The following is a 19,444-nucleotide window of genomic DNA, read 5'->3' as shown; positions in this document are numbered from 1 at the left end:
TTTCCCTGCCCACTTGCTCTTCCTTAATAAATTCACTGAGATGTTTCTCCTTTACCCTGTACATGACATGCTGGAATAGTAAATACATCAATACCTCCCCTGTAGAATGATGATGAGTATATTCGGTTTACTGCAGAAACAGGTCCACCACCTGAGTCTTACAAATTTGCACTTTGAAAGCAATTCCTGATCACTGCTATGCTCATTAACGCATTCTCTATTTTCTATCCAGTAAAATGATCAGATACTGGAGCTTTTGTGTTTCCTGACGTTTGTTGCCCCTTTTAGCAAGATGAAATCCTTCAAAGGGACAGAAAATTCTTTGCTGTGCAAGATAATGATAAATATGTTACTTCGTTTTGACCCACACTAAAACAATATAATACTACATCTGCTTTTCCTCTTGCACAATCACATGAATTGTAATTTACATACATGCCCATCCTATTGTCTGTCATCTTAGCAGTGCCACTCTAAGAAATGAGTGACTTTAGGTACTTTAAAAGCATTTTGATTGTAGAACTTGTGCACTATTGAGCTACTTATGTAGAAATATAACATTTATTTTTTTTAAAAGTTGACACTTTTTGCTTTAAAGTATTCATTGAGTACTATAAAGTACTCATTTTCCACAGTGATTTTATTTGTGAGTAAATATTCAGATCTCAAAGACGCCAAGAAAACAATTCCAAACCCGTTATGAGCTGATATTTATTACTTTCCCTTAATTAACTGCTTTATTATTCATTCAGTTATAGTTTAAGAGTTACAGCACAGAGGAGCCATTTATATTTGATTAATTTCAAAGATGCACATTTTAGTGTATGCTAAAAACTGCTGCAATGGAAATATCTGCAAATTGGATTAAATATTCTACATGTGGCCAGTTTATCAATAAGACAGAGAAACTGCACCACTGAATCTTTATTTTTATTACATCCTTCTCCGTGTGCAAATTTAAGAAACAGGGTTACACAGATAAACAGAAAAGAGAGGCAGGCGTGAATGACACAAGCGTGAAGGAGAAAGCGGGTTTCTTCTCGTCTTCAGGTGGACGCTCAGTTAATCGTCTCCTCCACAGATGGCTTTCACACACTCACACTGGTCGCCCGACAGATCTGACTGGAGGACACATCAACACAAGCAAAGAGTCAAGCATCCAAAAGCACATCCCACGTTCGGTCTGGACCACTGCAGTTTTTTTTTGTACCACACTTTTGTTCTGTTTTTTGTGTCAGCGAGATCAGTGAATGTGCAGTAATCCCTGTGAGCCAAAACCTTGATTGCAAGAACAGAAACTCCACCCACCTGTTGTTCAAACCTTCAAATCAGAATAAATAAGCTTAAAGGAACGATCGTCTTAAAGACAGAGGAGCTAAAACAGCTTCAGGCAGAGGGTGAACTGAGGGGCCCAGGACAAGATATTATACTGGATTATTTTAATCTCTGAATCATGGCAAACTACTCTAGTACAGTCCAAAAAAAGTAAAATATGTTGGTGAAGCAGGCAAAACAGACCACCTTTAACTTCTTAACATGTGCCAGGGCATCAGAAAAGTGTCCAATGTAACCACATGATGAATAAAAACAGTTTCAGAAGACTTTCAAATCAACTCTCGCACACATTTCGGCTTTAGAGATTTTGCATTAATAGATCCATTTGCTATATAATTTCATATAAGGGGGCAATAATGACCCTGGGGAACAGGGAAATATTAGGAAATGATGAATGTAACAAAATACAGAGAAGTGCAGCAACTTGAGGCACTTCCTGGTGCCTCTCCAGCTCCAGGAGAAGATGAACTCAAATCTGACTGTCCTTAGGTGTTCTGCAGAAACTCTGTAGAGTATCTCAAAGATAGCATATAAAGTTTGGGGGGGATCTGACAGGAAGAAGGGGATCAACTGCCAAAATCCAGGTCAAGCTGGGAGTTGTTAAGTAGTTAAAAAAGTTAAAAACATATCTTCACTATTTAATTCTGACCAGAATTGACAGCAAATGTATCCAGTAATATTACAGTCACAGCACAAAGTATGAAAAAGATCAAAGGCTCTGATGCTTTCTCAGGAAACTGTAAAACTGGTCTGTTTTTTAAGTATCTGGGCCAAGTAACACTTGGTGTGTCAGAAGAAGCCTCAACTCCTCCAGGAACTCCTTACAGGCCAAATCGTCTTCTGCTGTATTTTTTTTAACATGATAGAGAAATGACCGGCCAAGGATTTTACCTGGTTACAACCTGTCCTCATGTCATGTCTTGTGTTTTGGCCAAACAGTCTAATCTTATGTCCTCATTTTTATACATTATATATATTATATTTGTATGTATATATATTTTATACATACAAGTTCTTTGAAATCCAGTAACAGATTTAATATACATCTGAGAAAGCATCGTAGCGCCTTTCACTGAGGTCACTACATGGGTGGACTCACTCCCTGCATCTCTCTGTTTTGAGATGCGCTTGCATCTCAAAACAGAGGATAAAAATAAAATATATAAAACAAAAATAAAACATATCAAATAAAATAAAACATATAAAAGAAAAAACATATAAAAGAAAACGTGCCTCTCATGCTTTATTTGTTTTGTGAAGCAGTAAAATTATATGAGCAGTAGTGAAGCTTGCAAAGGAGGCAACTGGACTGCTTTAAGTTTGTGAAGATGTTTCACTTCTTACCCACGAAGCTTCGTCAGTTCTAAACACAAACAGCAGCGTGTCCCAGGTATTTAACCCCCGAGAGAGGCGGTCATTTACCTAATATTGATCATCACATGAGCCAAGCTGTGAAAAAAGGCCTGGGTCATTATCTTTGCTGGGGGTTAAGGGTCAAACCACTGTAAGACCTTGCTCCACCACATCATGTGACCTTTTGAGGTCACCTTAGGCGAAACTACACAGGAGAAACACAACAGCCAGTCCATAAAAGCACAGATGTAATATAAATATAGATGAGCCACGTCAACAGGATGATGTAATCTTAAGATCCCTTTGCAGACACTACACAGTCACACCGTGCCTCAGGTGACCTCAATAGGTCACATGACAGGGCGGGGTAAGATATCACCATGGTTTTGCCCATATGCCTGAATTATATTTGAGTGGGAAAGCTGAAAGCTTCCACACAACCTGATGTGAGAACGTAACCACGAGGACTTCTGAAGAGGAAAATCTACATGAGGGGTTAAATACCTGGACTCGCCACCTTTTGTGGCGAAGCAGTCCAGCTGCTTTCTTTTTCAGGCTCTTAAGACCTCCATGACCTGGATAACACAGACAGATGTGAGCCACAGTCGGCTGCCTGTTCAGTCCTTGTGCTCCGGAGCATCTCCTGCTTTTTATGTGACTCCAACCAGAAAATCAGAGAAAGATATTCATGATGCGCGCATGGCTTGTATCAAATAAAACACAAGCGGCTTCATGAAAACTTAACTGCATAATTTACTGGCATAGAAACATCAGCTGTCTTTATATTTGCCTCTGATGATACAACTTGTAGGTGGCGTCTCTTTTAATCTCCAATGAATTAAGATGTCGCTCTTTCGCGGACTTTTGGAATCTGACGTGAAGAACTGTTGCAACACTTTCTGATTTCTCCAGTGATCCAGCAGATGAGTCATTTTGTGTCAGTACTCTCTTTGTGTGTCTCTGAGGGCCTCCAGACTCGTTTAATTATTCAAAAATATTTTGGTTTGCAGATATCAGAGTGATTCTCCAAAGAGACCCGAGCTGCCGTTACTGTACGTCAGTGAAATTAAACTTCAAAGTCTGATGACGTGTTAAACCTCAAAGAGTGAATTAACAGAGGCCAGTATGAGACGGATCAAGCTCAATCAAGTTTAGCTTCAGAGTGCATAGAAGGCCTCTGATCGTGCTTGACTATATTATCAATTTATGTTGCTGCAAACTGTGGATCCCTGAGATGAGCTGTACTGGAGTGAACCCAGTTCAGCGTGGCTATGGTAGCATCAGGTGGCTTTATTCAGACTTCATTTATTGAATCAATAGAATTCAGAGTAAAAAACTGAAAAAGTGGCACTAAAAGTTAAAAATCTCATTTCTCACCTGAATGGCAGAGAGCAGCGAGTGTTCGTAGAGTTTCTTGAACTCGGCTCTGATGTCCAGCAGGTCGATCTCAGACCGGCTCACCATGATCCGGTTCAGAGTGGACTCATCAGTTCCTGCACCCTGAAAACGAGATTCACTCAGTTAACCTACAAAATATATTTAAGCACAAGGTGGTAAATGAATCCAAAACTAATTACGTTCTCTCTGTAACATTAGTTTGTGTATTTAATTTTATTCTTTTTATTGTGTTTTACTGGTCCGGCCCATTTGAGATCATACTGTGTGTTTTTTCCACAAACTAAAAGGAGATTAACAGGCCTGTTTAAAGGGTGGGTGGCCATAAAAGGCAAGGAGCTAAAAAAGACGATCAAAGGATGAACTGAGTGGCTGGGTGAGTGGTTTGAGGTCAACATGCTGGTTGTGTTGTGCACCAACTATCAAGTTACAACCCCATCACACCTTATACTGGAAACTCGAAATGAAAAACTCTGCATGAGCGCTTGTACAACAGGAGAAGGACTCAAAACAGTTTTTCCACAAAGTCTGTGGAAAGCTGTTTAAGGATCAGGGAATCTCTGAGCTCCTGTACAACCACATATGTGCTCTGAACCCTGCCAGCACAAACAGAGACACGAGAGGCCAAACTGACACCAAAGCGCAGCCGCTCCACGAGGGTGTAAGGTATGAAAGGATTATTTTTAACTTATGCAATGTTACCCAGATAATAAAATACGCAGAACAGATCCACTTTAAATGCCGAATACTGTTTGGTAATAAAACACATGTCTGATAGTCTATTAGTCACATGTGCATACTTTTTATATGATACTTGATAAATTGGTAAATGCACCAGATGGAATTAGTGTGAAACAATAGTGACTGCAGGACAAAACTTGTGTTGTAACTTAAATTAAAAACAGTGTAATCACCTTCATGCTCTCATGCAGGAGTTCTGCAAAGTAACCTGGTACGCTCTTCACACATTTCACTGGAAAAGGAATTAAAAGGTTTGAACAGAATAAAAAAAAATCTAAATCAAGAGTTTTAAACATTTTACAAATTATGCTGAGAAAACCTCCCACAGCTGACCTTGCTCACATTTTAAGGCACCGTAATGATGCTGAATAAACTAGAAAGAATGTCAAAGAGAGAACTACAAAGTGTACTGAGGGGAAAAACGTAAAAAAGTAAATCCAAATTAAACTCATAACCCAAAAATAAACAGAAAATGCTAAAGTACTGACGTAACTGAGAGCTACCAGATGAATAAAAGGAGAATCGTTAGATTTAAAGCTGCTGCAACATTTTTCCACTGTGTGTATTTGGACACCACCATATTGAGTTTCTACATGAGTTTGTCCACATATTTTTAACTAACCACTAACCCTGACCCTGCAGATCAGCTTACCAACAGCCACGAGCAGGTTCTCCAGGTCTCCTGACATCTCCCCTTCAATGCTTTGCTGCAGGGTCTTTCCACTGATGTTCTTGTATTCAATCACAGCTGCATAAAAAGAACCAAATCGCTTTATTATTGTTTCTTATTGGGGAAAAAAAAGGCTTTATAAAACACACGATGTGACATACTTTGTCTCAGGTGAGGAATGCTTTTTTTGCAAAGGATTTCAATGAATTTAGATTCGTCGGTGCCCCACTTCTTCTCCCCGGCATTGTAAAGAGTCTGAGCAGAAATACAAACAAAGCTTTAAATACATACATGACATAAAGAGAGCAGCACGTATGACACACATGAAGAATATCCCACCTTGGCGTCTTCTCTTGCCTTATTAACATCCACTGTGGTGCTCTCATCCCGCTTACCCTGAAAACGAGAACAAAAGCAAAATCAGTTTGAACCATTTCATCGTTCGTCTGTCTGAGTGATGACTTTTAGGTTCAGGGACTTGTTTCTTTTAAATCTTCTGTTACTTTTATTTCATGGCTCACATATTTTGTTTACATATTACATATTACTTTAGCTGTTTCAGATAGATGTGACATCCACGAATGAAGAATGTAGAAACTCAACAGAAAAATGGAGCAACGTTCCACCCAAGCTGCTGAGTTCCAAGAAAAGAGAACTGATTAGAAGAAGAAACTGCAGAACCGGAGCAGCAAGTTTGCAAAATGAATGACGGTGCACGAGCAAAGATTTCATTTCTGTCCAAAGGTGCTCCAAGCGTGCCGTACAATGCGGATGACATCGTGGTGATTACTCATCGCCTATGAAAGGAGGAGGAGAATCGTACGGGGCGAGTAAATCCCGTTTGTGAAACAAAAATGTAGAAATGAAGTCTGGACGCTTTCCAAAGACTGATGCATGCAAACAAGCTGGCAGATGTTTTACAGATGATTTGACTAAAGGAGACAAAGCGGCTGTGGAATCAAAGATCATTAGAAGGGAGCAATATTTTCAAGGTCTTTATGGCTTCATAGAAAATGTACAAATATTTGCATAGAGGCTATGCCGTCCTGTGAAAACCTGTTCCCACAGGAGCTAAGAGGAAATTAGAAGCCAGGTGGTGCTAATAAAAATCCCTTGATTAATTTGTCATCAGCCAGTGCGAGCACCTCCTCCTGCAAGCAGAAGTTTTGGCAGTTTGTTGGCCTTCAGCTCTCAGACAAATGCCACATTCTTCCCAGGGCTGGATGATTCAGCGATTTCACCCTGAGGTCTGACTGCGATGCTCACAGAGACTGAAGAACTACGTCTCAGACTCTACAGGACTACATCAGCATGTTAAATGTTAAAGTTCATGTCAGTACTATTTGGAAAAGACTTAAAAAGTATGGCACATTTGGAAGGGTTGCCAGAAAAAAGTCTTTTCTGTCTAAAAGGAACATGGCGACACGGCTTAGGCTTGCTGAACACCACCTGAACAAAACACAAGATTTCTGGAACGATGTCCTTTTGACGGACAAGACCAAAGTGCAGATGCTTGTCCATATTGCACAGCACCACATCAGGACAAATCCAAATGCATCATGTGAGCACAAACACCTCATACCAACTGTTAAGCATGGTGGTGGATTTCTGATGATTTGAGCTTGTTTTGCAGTTTCTGTTTTGCAGAAAAGAATCAAGCTGCTGTAATGGCCCAGTCAAGTCTAGACACCAATGCAATTGAAATTACTTCAGGTTATTGGTGCTAAAGCCACTGAATCATGTGGTCTACTTAGCGTTTCACATTTCAGTATTGTTCAAGTTTGTCACATAAATAATGACATTGTGGAATATGTTGCTGATCATCTGAGCTTTAGCTAATTAATTTAAAAAAGACCAGATGATTTAAAAAAAAAAAACACGTCTTAATACATAAAACCCTTGAATTGCGTTCGCTTCTCGTGTAACAAACCAGAGCCAGGAGGAGCAGCGCTTTGGAATAGTCTCCCGAAACTTCACTCTCCAGGGCAGCTGTCAACTGCTTTTTGGTTTCTGGGGAGGTAAGATACGATAGACGATGCTGATGTTAGAAAAACTATCACAAAACAGACTAATGTCTGTGAGTGCTTGTAATGTCTGTGGTAGATTATTTTGCTGCTGTCCAGCATGGGTAAGGTATATTTTGTTCTTGTGACTAAAAACATATTAGTTTTAATATAATTGCCAAAAAAAGTATCAAACGTAACTTTTACCTTTGAAATAGACGTCACTGAGAGCTTTAATTTGTTGGTTAGATCTGGAGGCAAAGATTTCAATCAAGACTTTGTCTTTGGTTCCAGCTCCCTGCAACAACACGCAGTATTACTCAGCTACAGTGTATTCTTTACTCTTTAGTCCTACATATCAGTCAATCAAGAAAGCAATCAATGAATTCCAGCACCAATAAGTCCAAAAGTTTTTAGGAAATAACAAGAAGTAACAAGTACTTTTCACTGAAACTCTCAATATAAAGCACAAAGGGATGTGGATGCAAGTGAGGGAAACCAAAATAGAGCTGCAAAACAGCAACTTTGCAACATCTGACACAAAAAACACGTCACAGAAACTCAAGGAGGCAGGTGTATTATTGTCAGAGTCTACGATCAAGAGGTTTTATATCAATCGCAATGACAGCCTGAAGTCTTGAACACACATTTCCTCCTTTTTAATGCCCAACAGGCCTTTACTGCAGCAACTTTCAGTTGCTATTTGTTTGTGGGCCTCTGCCTGAAGTTTAGTCTTTAACAAGTGAAATGCTCAGTTGGGTTAAGAAGTTAAGACTTCTTTGCTTTAATAAACTCCTGGGTTGCTCTGGCTGTATGTTTTGGGCCAGTGTTCATCTGTATTATGAAACGCCGCCCAGTCAGTTTCACTGCATTTAGTTGGATTTGAACAGACGGTAAGTTTCTGAACACCTCAGAGTTCTTCTTCTGAGGCTGCTTTTGTCCTGTGTCACATCATCAATAAACACTGGTGTCTCAGTGCCACTGGGAGCTGTGCACGCCCAAACCAAACCAGCACATGCTTTGGATCATGAGTGGGTCCATGCCATCACTCTGGTAGAGGTTGATCTTGGTTTCATCTTTCCAAAGAATGTTTTTCCAGATCTCTGCTGGCTATTTTAGATGTTTATTACTCCAGTCCAGCCTTTCTATTCTTCAGGGTTATGAGTGGCTTGCACCTTGCAGCGAACACTCTGTATTTACTTTCATGCTGTCTTCTCTTTATGGTACACTGGATATCGATACGCTGACCTCCTGGAGAGTGCTGTTCACTTGCCTCAATGTTCTAAAGGGGTTTCTCTTCACCATGGAAATGATTCTGCGATCATCCACCACTGGTGTCTTCTGTGGACATCCAGATCCCTAAACAAAAGCTGAGGGTCTACACATTATGTCCATGTCCATTATAGAACTATAATTGAAACATCTTTCAGTAAACAGGTAAAAAAAAGAGCAAAACTTGTGTCAGTGTACAGATATGTATGGACATAACTGCATTTAGATAATGAAACCGAGATAAACTGAAAAGAAAAGCATGGAGGAGTGAAACAGCTCGTGGTCAGAGCGTACCATATCATCTGTGAACCACGTTGGTGAAAATGTTGCACCTTTGAACGGGTCAGTGGTGTTTATTAATGTCTGAAGTCTACAGGGTTGCACTCTCTGCTCAGATTCAAACAAACGCTGCAAAACTGATCCCACTGAGCTTCACAGTGCAAATGGATAATGGCCCGGAGCGAAATGCAAAAGCAACCCGAGAGAAATGAGATACTCTTCAATGGCCAAGTCAGTCACCTGATGCCAACTCAGTAGAGCAGAGGAATGCAGTTTATGGATGTGCATGGATTCTAGACTCCAGGTAGGCATTTATTGCAAAGGATTTTAATCCAAGTATTAAAAATAATTCTTAATTTAAAAATTATGTTAGTTTGTCCAGTTATTTTTGAGCCCATCAAAATGTGCTTGATGGCTGCACTCTGGTCAGCTAGAAAACAACTTCAAGGCAGAATTCATTGAGAAATGTCACCTTCATGGCCCGCATTACTTCATGGCAGTCGTACTCAGCAGGAGGAGTGACGAGCGCCACGAGCAGGTCCTCAAAGTTCCCGCTGGTGTCCCCTTTCAGGTCCTTCACTAATGTCTGTGAGTTAAACACAGCCCAGTGAGTTTTCAGACACTAGCACACATGATCCTGCAGCATTAAACCACACCCATGTAAATACCCACAGATCTCCACCCTGTAAGCTAAACAGAGACTTATCTGGCTAAACACATAAAGCATGACATTCACCTGTCATGTTAAAGATGAAAAAGGAACTATGTGTTTAACACAGAGGTACACATGCCATCAGGCAGACAGCATTCATGTTATTATAAGAATGCAGAAGCTGCCTGATGTTTGCATTTCCAAAAACAGTGAGGTCCAGTTTCTTTAACCCCTGCTGTTCTACAACTCTTTTCATTATCATTTATTTTTTTAATGAACATTGACATCGATGAACTATTTCTTAGCCTGTTCCTTCAGAATAAGATGCAGGTGCAGTCTTAATAAAGGAAACAGATTTGTTTTCGTACTCTGCTGGTGGCCTTTTCATAAGCTTTACAGATGAGCTGTCTCTGAGCGCTGCTTCTGGTGGTCAGAATCTCAATCACAATCTTCTCATTCGTGCCTGAGACATTACAAATGAAAAGCAAAGAGTCAGACTGATAAACACAATAAAAGCAACAAGGAACGCAGCGTGTTAACTGTGCTAGCAACCTTCAGGTTTAATCTAATAATCACCTCAATTTGTAAAGTTTACTTTATCAAAAATGTATTGATAGTACTTTCAAATGACGGAAACATGACTGTGTGCATTTGTACCAAGTCCTTCAATGGCCTTTTTCAGAGCTGCAGCATCCTTCTCTGCATCAAAGTTTGCTTTGGGCTTGATGGTTCCTCGCTCTCCACTCTGAAGAGCACAGATACATTCACCTGTCAGCATTTATTTTGCTCTTTTATGTAATTTCTGTAATCATAAGCCCTTCGGTGACACCTGACACGAGGGTAAAGGCTTAGTTTGACCTACTTTTGCTGAGAAAGAGGAAGGAGCATCCACGAGGCTTTCCAAGTCATCCTGCAGAGCACGTTAAATAAGTCAAACACTTACTGAAATAATAATAATGATGATAAAAAACACAGGACATGTCTTACCCATAAAGATCCCATGATGTCTGCAGATAATTTGTCTGCAAAACAGCAACAGCACATTCACTAACTGTCTTTATATGGCGTAGCGTTAAACATTGGCTTAAACGTGAACATTTTATGTACAATGAGCTTATGCACTATTCTGTAAAATTCACCTATTAATCCATCAGTCCCTGAAAATACAGGATATTGGAGTCTTTGTGGGGTGTTCTTATTTTCTCATGTTTGCTGCGATACCTCAGTAAAGCATATGATTGAAAAGCATTGCCCTGTTGTCACATCTGGGCTTGTCTATATGAATATCTGCTAAACAGAAAGCAAATAAACCCTTCAGCCTGTGATACTTCTTATTACTGGAGTCACACAGTTTACAGAGAAGCAGCTCCAGCAGGACACTGAGCAAACTGGTTAAGATAAAGACTGGAAATGTAGATAAACTGTAAGACTAATAAGGAGTTCAGGAGACAAGTCACCATCTCTAATCAACTCTAAATGAACAGTGTCTAATGTGCTGCAATGAAAGACGATAAATAAATGAGAAAAAGCTCACCTAGATTTCTCTCTGAACCAGAAATTTTACCTGCTGCACCTCCTGGTTACCTGCAAAAAACAACGAGCTACCTGAAAAGCAAACCGGCCACTCCCAATCTCTACAAGTGACTGCACAGTTTTACAGTCATTGGCCTACAGTCAGGTGATGCCTTCAGGGACTACTTGTACATTTCAGAGATCTGCAGCAGAAAGCCTTCTAAATAAACCAACAAACCATCTTTAATACTGAACCTAATAATTTGCCTAAATGATATCATGACTTTGCAAAGTAAAATGTAGAAAAAAATAGTTTCAGTCTTTATCTGTTTGGTCAGATTTTTTGGTCAATTTGAAAACTCCCACAGTGGGAACTAGTTTAACCTATCTCCACTGGAGTAACTGGTTTAGCAGCACTGGGATGTTTATTCATTAAACGTGGAGCATAAAAAATAACACAGTAAGAAAACTACAATCTTAAAAAGACAAAGGAGGAAGCAGCAGCTGGTTTAAAGGGATCGTTACATCATGGAGGTCTTTTTCTTCTTTTATACTTTTTCTGTTTGAGCTTTTTAAAATCTGCAAAAATAATAAATTACTATAAAAAACAATCAAACAAAATTGCACAATATCCTAGAAGCAGGAAGCAGGATAAGAAAGAAAGACAGCTGCAGAGTAGAGTACACGGTGAGATCTAACCCAGTGTCTTTGGTGAGTAGACGGGTGTTTGCCTCAGGTGTGCAGGTATGAAGTTATTTGGTGAAGTGTTTAAAAAAAATAAAGGATATATTTTCCTTTTCGATTTCAAACTCTTTTAAAGTCACTCAAGTAAATTTAATGACATTTCTACATGCTAAGACAAACCTGGCGAACATCAGTAAAACTCACTTCATCTTTATTGACTAAAAATATGTCACAGCAGGTAATTGCTGCCATCTCTGTCCTTATTTATCACAAACTTACTGTTCCAGTGGTGGGCGCTCATAATGATGTCAGTCACAAACACAAGTAAATCCCTATGAGCAGAAGCTTTGCCTTAAACACTCAGTTTGAATTTCTAACATGGTGATTGCAGGCAGACAGTGCTTTGAGCACATGCTGTTCAGACCTGTGGTTTATGAGGGCCAATGAGAAGAAACGTGGCTTAAAGCATGGTGGTCAAATATACAGAACGGAGCCCAGGACTGGCCTGACATAAAGGTTCAGCCCACTGGATCATTTTGGGAAATGTAAAAACTGCAAATCACACTTGTGTCTCTTTTACAGCAGCCTCACTTATGAAGAGGTTGTGCATGGCCTGAAACACTGCACCAGTAGTGCTGTCATGAAAAAGAAAATTCAGCTTCATTAAGTGGAAAATCTGGACCTCAACAGGTTCTAAAATTATTTAAATACAACCTCAGGTGAACAATATATAAATACACTGTGTCCTCAACCCCAGTGAAATGCTGTGATGGGACAGTGAGAGAGTTGTGCATAAATCAGGGCCTGCAAACATCAATGAGCTGAACCAATGTTGTACAGAAAAGTGAGCCAAGTTCCTCCACAATTATGTGAGAGACTCATAAAGTCACTCAGAAAACAACTACTTCAACTTACTGCTGCTAAAAGTGGTTCTCCAAGAATTTAAGCTTAATCTTTGTTAAGTATATAAGTTAATAGTATAGGCTCATGTGTTGTTGTTCATTTGAGTTTGTATTTATCTAATTATAAAGGAGGATTTTTACTTTCTTCTTTGTGACCATAAGTAAATTATAAACCACTAAACTGCAAAAAAGGGACGTTTTTCTTAATTATTTGTACTTCATTTAATACCAGATCCCATTACTTACAAAGTAAGTAAGTAATGGGACTCTTTTTTTGTGAATTCATGACCTGCTCCTAACTTTTTGCATTGATTTCTGAAAGTGTTGGCCGACAGAGGAACAGAACTCAAACACATTTTTACAGTTGCAATTATTTTCATCACCAGTTTTATAACAAACATGTTGTTAAACTCATTCATACTCAAACAACTGAAATACTTTGCAGTTTTTAGGTTTTAAAATGTTATTGAGGAATAGTTTATCTTAAAATCAAGTAGCTGTATGTGGCTCATAAAGTCAACTGCATTGGATCCCTGCCTTAAACAGAAAGGAGGTAAGATGGCTTGTTTCAGATAGAGGATGAACTGGCCTTAGTATAATGGATTATTATGAACTGTGAATCATGCTAAGCTACTCAAGCAGAGTCCAAGAACAAAATGTGGTTTAATCTTTAATCTTTTAATTTTATGGTTCATTAGCAGAATCTAATAGTAATAAATAAAAGTTAAATCAAAAACTTGCTGAGTTTCAGATTATTTTTTATTACTAAAAAAAGGCACCAAATACAGGCATCAGTATTGATAGCATTGTTGTCATTTTCCACAAAATGATAGCACCAAAAACATAATGTCATTCCCATAATTCCCCACTCCCGTGTAGTTTGATAGGCACACAGTGGGAAGATGACAGGAGGTGGGATCAGCGAGAAAGACGCATCACATGAGAACAAACGTGTTTTTCTTCAGCAGTGCACTCGAACCAGTGTCATACACTTAAAAAAATAATACAGGTACATCAGTAGCTGAGTGGTAACATAATACATCACAGGAGGGTAACATAAAAGTACATAAATGAATACAAATAATTATCTGAGCGATGTGAGAAAATGGATTCTGTGTCTTTGGGCAGAACAAAGGCAGGTAGACACGTATCTCCTATAAGTGATTATTTTCATTAGGACAACAGTAAGGCTGAAGCAGTCGATCGTGTGGACGGGATCAGTGAAAATCTACGTACACTGTCACAGAAAAAAACAAAAACTTTGGGTGATTTATTCTGAAATTCATGAGGAAAAATACTGCATGGCACTTAATATTGGCAGCTGTCAGAGCACAGTACAAACTCAAAAATTAAGAACTGGTGTTGAGCAACGTGACAGTACAAATGTCTCTAAGTAAGGCTTAAAAACAGGTTTATTTTTTAAATGCAAATCCTGCTAATGAAGGCAGAAATAACAAAAGAGATGGCATAATTGCACTTGAAAAGGTTGTCATTCATTTTTGTTATTTACACTCATTCATTCTCGGGCGATAGCAGCACACCGGACGTGCCAAACACTTTAACAGCAGCTGTAGCTCGTGTAGAGGTTTCTCTGAAGGACGTTTCTTTTTTGTGGAGCCAGAATTTTGATGTTTAATTCATCTGCAGAATCACTGAGCAACACTAGTAATACAAGAGGGGATCAGAAAGTTCCAGCTTTTAAGCCAAAAAACCCCAAAACATGAAAACATTGCTTTAAATTTGGCTGATGTCACATTAAAGGTCATCTTCTAGAGAAGCCCTGATTTGAACACGAATAAACTCGTTATCCTCAGGTATAGAATTCAAAAATCCCTCAGTGAAGCAGATAATTCAGAGACGGTAAACCTCTGCCATGAGATGGAAAACTGAGGCCCCCTCATGGAGCCAGGACAGGACGGGATGGCCTGGAGTCTTGACGATGGCTCCAAAAGCGAGTCAAACCCATCGACCTCCATGCAAAAATGCCCACCTTAACAGCATTAAAAGCACATTTTCAGCCTTGCTTCTATTGGTAGTTTACATTTATAATAAGATGCCAATTGTTTTGTGTGTTTTTGGATATTGGAATTAAGGGCGTGGCCACAATAACTGACAGGCGTCCTGACACAAGCCGCTCTCTTTGTGTCTTTGTGAAGCCTTTTGATGATCATCTGATGATGAAACAGATGATTTAACTCCTGATATGTGCGATGTGGTTCAGACCAGAGGAGAAGCTGAGGAGGTTTGGAGACTGCCTACCAACTATTGGAGGTTTACTGGGCACGCCCAAAACTAATTGGAGAGATCCAGCTCAGGAACGCCTCAAGACCAGCAGGAGGAAGTGGGAAGTGTTTCTGGAAAACCTGCTGCTGGTGACGAGAGCTGGGTTTTTATTACGTTCCTTTGCATTTAAAGAAAAACAGCTCTTCATGGCAGGAGCTGACTGTTTGAACTGTGTGTATGTGGAAAATGGTGAATGTATTCAACAATCAGGCACTCTTTTCCTCAACAACAGGGCTGCTAGCACTACTGCTAGTCATCACAAAGTTGTAGTCTTACTGTGAAGTTGGGGTAGTTGCATGAGCATCCGGGACTGCAGCACTGACAGTTTATGGTTTGGAACTTGGCAGAAGCACTTTTCTCATTGACTGTCTATTCTTTTTCCTGGTCGACCGGCAGACGGGTCATTGATATTTGACCTACAGTCAATGAATTCCAACAATTTTCCAACCATGGAATGCAGCAGCATTTCTAGAGAACACGGCAGAAATGCAGGCGCACGATGCCCACATCTACCCAAGGGTGGAGGATCCATCCATCAGGAAATACATGAACAGTACGTAGTGATGTAGCAGGAGCTCGGGGAGCAACTTTAAAATAAAGATTTGGCTATGCTCCAGAAGATGATCTTGAAAGGGAGACATTTAAAAGGCCTGTTCTAGGACTTTCTGATCCCATCGTTCATCTGAAGGAGGACTCCTACACTGGCTCCCCCTCCACAGCAGGGACATGAATAGCAGTGACGTGAATAAATGCAGCAGAAAGAGTTTTTTAATGTGGTTTTTTTTCTTACAAAAACAATCACCAGTGTCTGAGCTACGGTTCACCGTTTTGGTGCTAAAAAGGTTGCAAATGTCAAGTAACACAGTAATGAAATGAACATAGTTTGAGGTGAAGTTTGGCTGATCAGATGCAGATGTTTTGGCTGTTTCACACAGCTGTGTGTTTTATGGATTCCTGAGGTAGCCCAGTCGCCTGCGCGTCACACTCTTCCCTTTTTCAACGTGGTATAAAAATACATTAACCTCTCATTCCATTAAGTACAAACTTTCTTTTAGAAAATTCCTTTTTTTAAATTCCACTTTCACCTTTTCCTCGCCTTCCTCGTCACGCGTTTCAGACCTCAGTGCCGTCGTTGAGGTTGTTGTGGAGTTTGACCTCCAGGTTGACCTGTTTGACCTTGGCCTTGCTGTTGGCCTCCTGGTTGCGGTTCAGGACGTTGATGTTTCTCACCGTGCAGTGCTTGGTGCCGAAGTTCTTCTCCACACACTTGTCCATGCACACCTCCACTTTGGTGTTGAGCGGATACTCCTCGTAGATTTTTGGTTCCTTCTTCTTGCTCTTCTTCTTGGCAAACCGTCGGCAGCGGCGGAACAGGAAGCAGGAGGCCAGCAGGACCAGGACCAGCAGGGTGATGGCGGCCACACCTCCCCCCACGGAGCTGCCCACGTGGGCGTTAAAGGTGGGGGAGGGCCCGGCTTCCAGGTAGAGCGACTTCATGTTGGTGCCGTTCTTTATTTGATCTCCTTCGTTGTCGTAGATGAGCGACTCGTCAAGCGTCAGCCGGCCGCTGCGATCCACCAGGTCACGTTTAGAACGGCTGAGCTGATACGTCACAGAGCGCTGAATCCTGGGGTTGGACCGCGACTCGGGGCCGATCACATAAATTACCTGCAGGTACCACTGGTGCCCCGCCTCCACCTGTCAATCCCCAGAAAGAGAGGATCATGTTAGCGGCACAGTTTGTTGTAAAGTACATTCAGTGTTCACGAATTATTATGTAGAATATGCAGATCAATAAATCTGGACCCATCCAGCTGGTCTACGGCGCCCCAGAGGTGGGAAGTAACAAAGTATAAATACTTCATTACTGTACTCATTATTTTTTTACTGTACTTATTTTTAAGTATACTCATTTTTTGTTTTTCACAGGTTGCATGTAAACACTAGGCAGTTCAGTGCAGGCTACACTGTTTGCAGCACTGTGGTGAAACTTAGGGTAGTGAGTTATGTTGGATTGGTGCAGAGCAGCTGTGGCGTTCGTGGTCAGTGTTAAGTTACATCAAGGGTTCAGTTAGCTTTGCACAGAACAGCTGGTACAAATATCCTCCAAAGAGAAAAGTTTTACTTTTATACTTTGATTACATTTCAGAGACTGTGCTTTTTCACTTTTACTTGAGTAAAGAAGTTAAATCAGTACTTCAACTTTCACCAGAGTACTTTTAGCAGAACTATCTGTACTTTTACTTAAGTAAACTTATACTCTTATACACCATCTACACCAGTGACTGCACCCCTACGCACCCCTGCAACATCATCATCAAATTTGCAGACGACACCACTCTGATGGGGCTCATCACCAACGATGATGACACCGCCTACAGGGATGAGGTCCAGCGACTTTCAGAATGGTGTAACTACAATAACCTCACCTTAAACACCAAGAAAACCAAGGAAGTGGTCATGGACTTCCGCAAAGCAAGAACTGATCCCCCTCCCCTCTCCATAAAAGGTGACTATGTGGAGAGGGTGTCCTCCTTTAAGTTCCTCGGCACCCACATATCTGAGGACCTATCCTGGTCCACAAACCCATCAGCCCTAGTAAAGAAAGCCCAGCAGTGCCTCCATTTCTTGAGGGTTTTGAGATGGAACAGGCTGCAGACTGACCTCCTAGTGTCCTTCTACCGTGCCACTATCGAGAGTGTGCTGGTGCACGCCATCCCTGTGTGGTACGCTGGTTGCACAACAGCTGACAAGAAGAGACTACAGAGGGTCATCAGAACTGCAGAGAAGGTGATTGGCTGTCCACTCTCCTCCCTGGACTTAATTGCCAGCTCAAGATGTGTCTCCAGAGCCAGGGCAATTAGAAAGGACCACCTCCTTCCTAACCACCACCTCTTCAACATCCTGCCCTCTGGAAAAAGGCTCAGATCCATCAGGTGCAAAACCAACAGACTAAAGAACAGCTTCTTCCCGTGGGCTGTCAGAACTCTTAATGCAAACTAAGAGTGTGTAAAGACTTCCCCAACACCTCCACTCTGACACTGCTGTTGATCATCCATGTGCAAACATCTCAGTCTTTCCATGTTCTGTGCAATATTTTTGGCTCATGTGCAGTTATGTTGGTCCCAGTCTGTTTCAATGTTTCCTACACATACACCATGTATATAGTTTCACTCACATATATGTATACATATACACTGCTTTTTATTTTATTTATTTATTATATATTCTTTTCCCCCTTTGTTGTAGATTGGTTTCTCTTCTTCTTACTTTTGCACCTTTGTGGTCCAGCTACCCAATTTCGCTGTGCAAGAAACTGCACAATGACAATAAAAAGCTCTAAGTCTCTAAGTCTACTGCAGTTCCCACACCCACTCTTTTTGTGAATGTTGCGAGCCTCCATCTACACGTTGGTCAAGCTAAGCTATCTGAACAGTGGATAAGAATTCCTGTTCTGTCTGCGGGTCACCGTTTATGAATGAAAAAGCTTAAGGAACGCTAAACTGTCAGACTTCAGCATTTCAAAAATTTATATTTACCAGCTTTTGATATCAAACTTTCATCACTTGCCCACAGATTCTAAGTATTCTGTTACAATATAACTGATCTTTCATAGCCATATCACAAAGGTCTATCTGCCATACTTCTTGTTACTGATTTTATCAAAGTAACTATTTTAAGCATCTCCAAAAGTTCAAAGCTGCTGTGGCTCATTGAACAAGAAGTCTTTACTGTCTGGACTAAATCTTTATTACTTTCTTGTAATCAAACTTACATATTAACTTAACAGCATATTAACAGCTACTTCTCACATCAGATATATATACACATACACACAAACACACTATTGCTGTGCTAGACAGCGCTGTACCACATGTGCTGCTTCTGATTCCACACACCTTGTAGAGCGCATCAACCTTCATCGTGAAGCCGTCAACACCTGGCATGGCCGTCATGGACTGCAGCTCTGGGATGTCTGAGGCAAAGTGAGCCTCGAAAGGAACGTCGTGGAAAAATCTGTCACAGACATCGGGCTGTTTACGATCCTGCAGAGGAAACATGAAGAGAAGAAATGATAGCACATGTCCAGAAACACTGTAGTCTCTTTCTTCAAATCAGAAAACTTAAATAAATCTGTACCAGCAGCAGGAAGCGATGTTTGAGGTGTTTGTTGGGTTGAATGCAGCCGTACTGCGGCCCCTCGTTGTACAGAGTCCCCGTGGGGTCGAAGAAGGGAACATATCCGTCCCTGCCAGTGCACAGGTAAACCTTCTCCAGCTGCAGTTTGTAGGCTGCGTTCAGGTTTTGCTCAGGGTTCCACAAAACCCTGCCGTACAGAGTCTGACCTGCAGGGGGCAGCAGA

The 19,444-nt window shown here is 40.7% G+C and overlaps 2 protein-coding genes across 2 annotated transcripts in view; both read right to left on the bottom strand.

Moving 5' to 3' along the window:
• Positions 1-699: 699 nt before the first annotated feature.
• Positions 700-11,353, bottom strand: anxa3a (annexin A3a). The gene is made up of 14 exons (XM_005730563.1): positions 11,235-11,353; positions 10,688-10,722; positions 10,563-10,610; positions 10,358-10,445; positions 10,069-10,163; positions 9,521-9,634; positions 7,705-7,795; positions 7,425-7,504; positions 5,834-5,890; positions 5,656-5,749; positions 5,477-5,572; positions 4,998-5,056; positions 4,066-4,188; positions 700-1,122 (listed from the first exon to the last, which is right to left on the bottom strand). Exons 2-14 carry the CDS (start codon positions 10,700-10,702, stop codon positions 1,063-1,065), a joined length of 1,020 nt encoding a protein of 339 aa, XP_005730620.1. The 5' UTR covers positions 10,703-10,722; positions 11,235-11,353; the 3' UTR covers positions 700-1,062.
• A 2,188-nt stretch (positions 11,354-13,541) lies between these two features.
• Positions 13,542-19,444, bottom strand: part of fras1 (Fraser extracellular matrix complex subunit 1) — a 164,668-nt gene continuing 158,765 nt past the window's right edge. The window contains exons 58-60 of the mRNA XM_013910201.1: positions 19,222-19,427; positions 18,981-19,127; positions 13,542-16,779 (exon numbers count right to left, since the gene is read on the bottom strand). Of these exons, the coding sequence (XP_013765655.1) occupies positions 16,195-16,779; positions 18,981-19,127; positions 19,222-19,427 (938 nt within the window). The 3' untranslated portion in view covers positions 13,542-16,194. The remainder of the gene's footprint in view (positions 16,780-18,980; positions 19,128-19,221; positions 19,428-19,444) is intronic.

This window comes from Pundamilia nyererei, unplaced genomic scaffold (genome assembly GCF_000239375.1).
Source record: "Pundamilia nyererei isolate P.nyererei 1_Seehausen unplaced genomic scaffold, PunNye1.0 scaffold00038, whole genome shotgun sequence".
Taxonomy (NCBI): Eukaryota; Metazoa; Chordata; class Actinopteri; order Cichliformes; family Cichlidae; genus Pundamilia; species Pundamilia nyererei.
The sequence above is the reverse complement of the archived record's forward strand: the minus strand, read 5'-3'. Positions and strand labels throughout refer to the sequence as shown.